The 491-nt window shown below is 39.9% G+C and overlaps 1 protein-coding gene across 1 annotated transcript in view; it reads left to right on the plus strand.

The window, feature by feature from the left end:
• GABBR2 (gamma-aminobutyric acid type B receptor subunit 2) overlaps positions 1-491 on the plus strand; it is a 462,692-nt gene that overhangs the window by 435,912 nt on the left and 26,289 nt on the right. Inside the window, 1 exon segment of the mRNA XM_031055642.1 lies at positions 1-183. This exon segment is cut by the window's left edge and continues 11 nt beyond it. Within this exon segment, the coding sequence (XP_030911502.1) occupies positions 1-183 (183 nt within the window).

Raw genomic sequence — 491 nt, forward strand, 5'->3', positions numbered from 1 at the left:
ATTCCTGCTTTGAATGACAGCAAGTACATCGGAATGAGTGTGTACAACGTGGGGATAATGTGCATTATCGGTGCTGCTGTTTCATTCCTCACTCGGGACCAGCCCAATGTACAGTTCTGCATCGTTGCTTTAGTCATTATATTCTGCAGCACCATCACTCTCTGCCTTGTGTTTGTACCTAAGGTAGGTGAATTTGTTTTGTGTAGATCTGGATATTTTTCCTGCTGTTTTGTAATTATGATGTAATATGCAGGTATTTATCACCTTTTCAAGTGCAGGGGATGTGTATGAATTCTCAACCAAGCCCATCCATAAGTGTTTCTCTCCAGACCCTGAAGGAAAAACAAAGCTTCATGACATTTTGGAGAAAGTGTGAATACATGAGCTAATAATGCCTATATTTTCACTGAAGTTGTGACTGGGGAAACAAAAGTTGTTTTCTGTAGTTTCAGTGGAATAGTCTCTATTTCCAACTTCCAGCACATTTTTGG

This window comes from Geospiza fortis, unplaced genomic scaffold (assembly GCF_000277835.1).
Source record: "Geospiza fortis unplaced genomic scaffold, GeoFor_1.0 scaffold206, whole genome shotgun sequence".
In the NCBI taxonomy this organism is placed as follows: Eukaryota; Metazoa; Chordata; class Aves; order Passeriformes; family Thraupidae; genus Geospiza; species Geospiza fortis.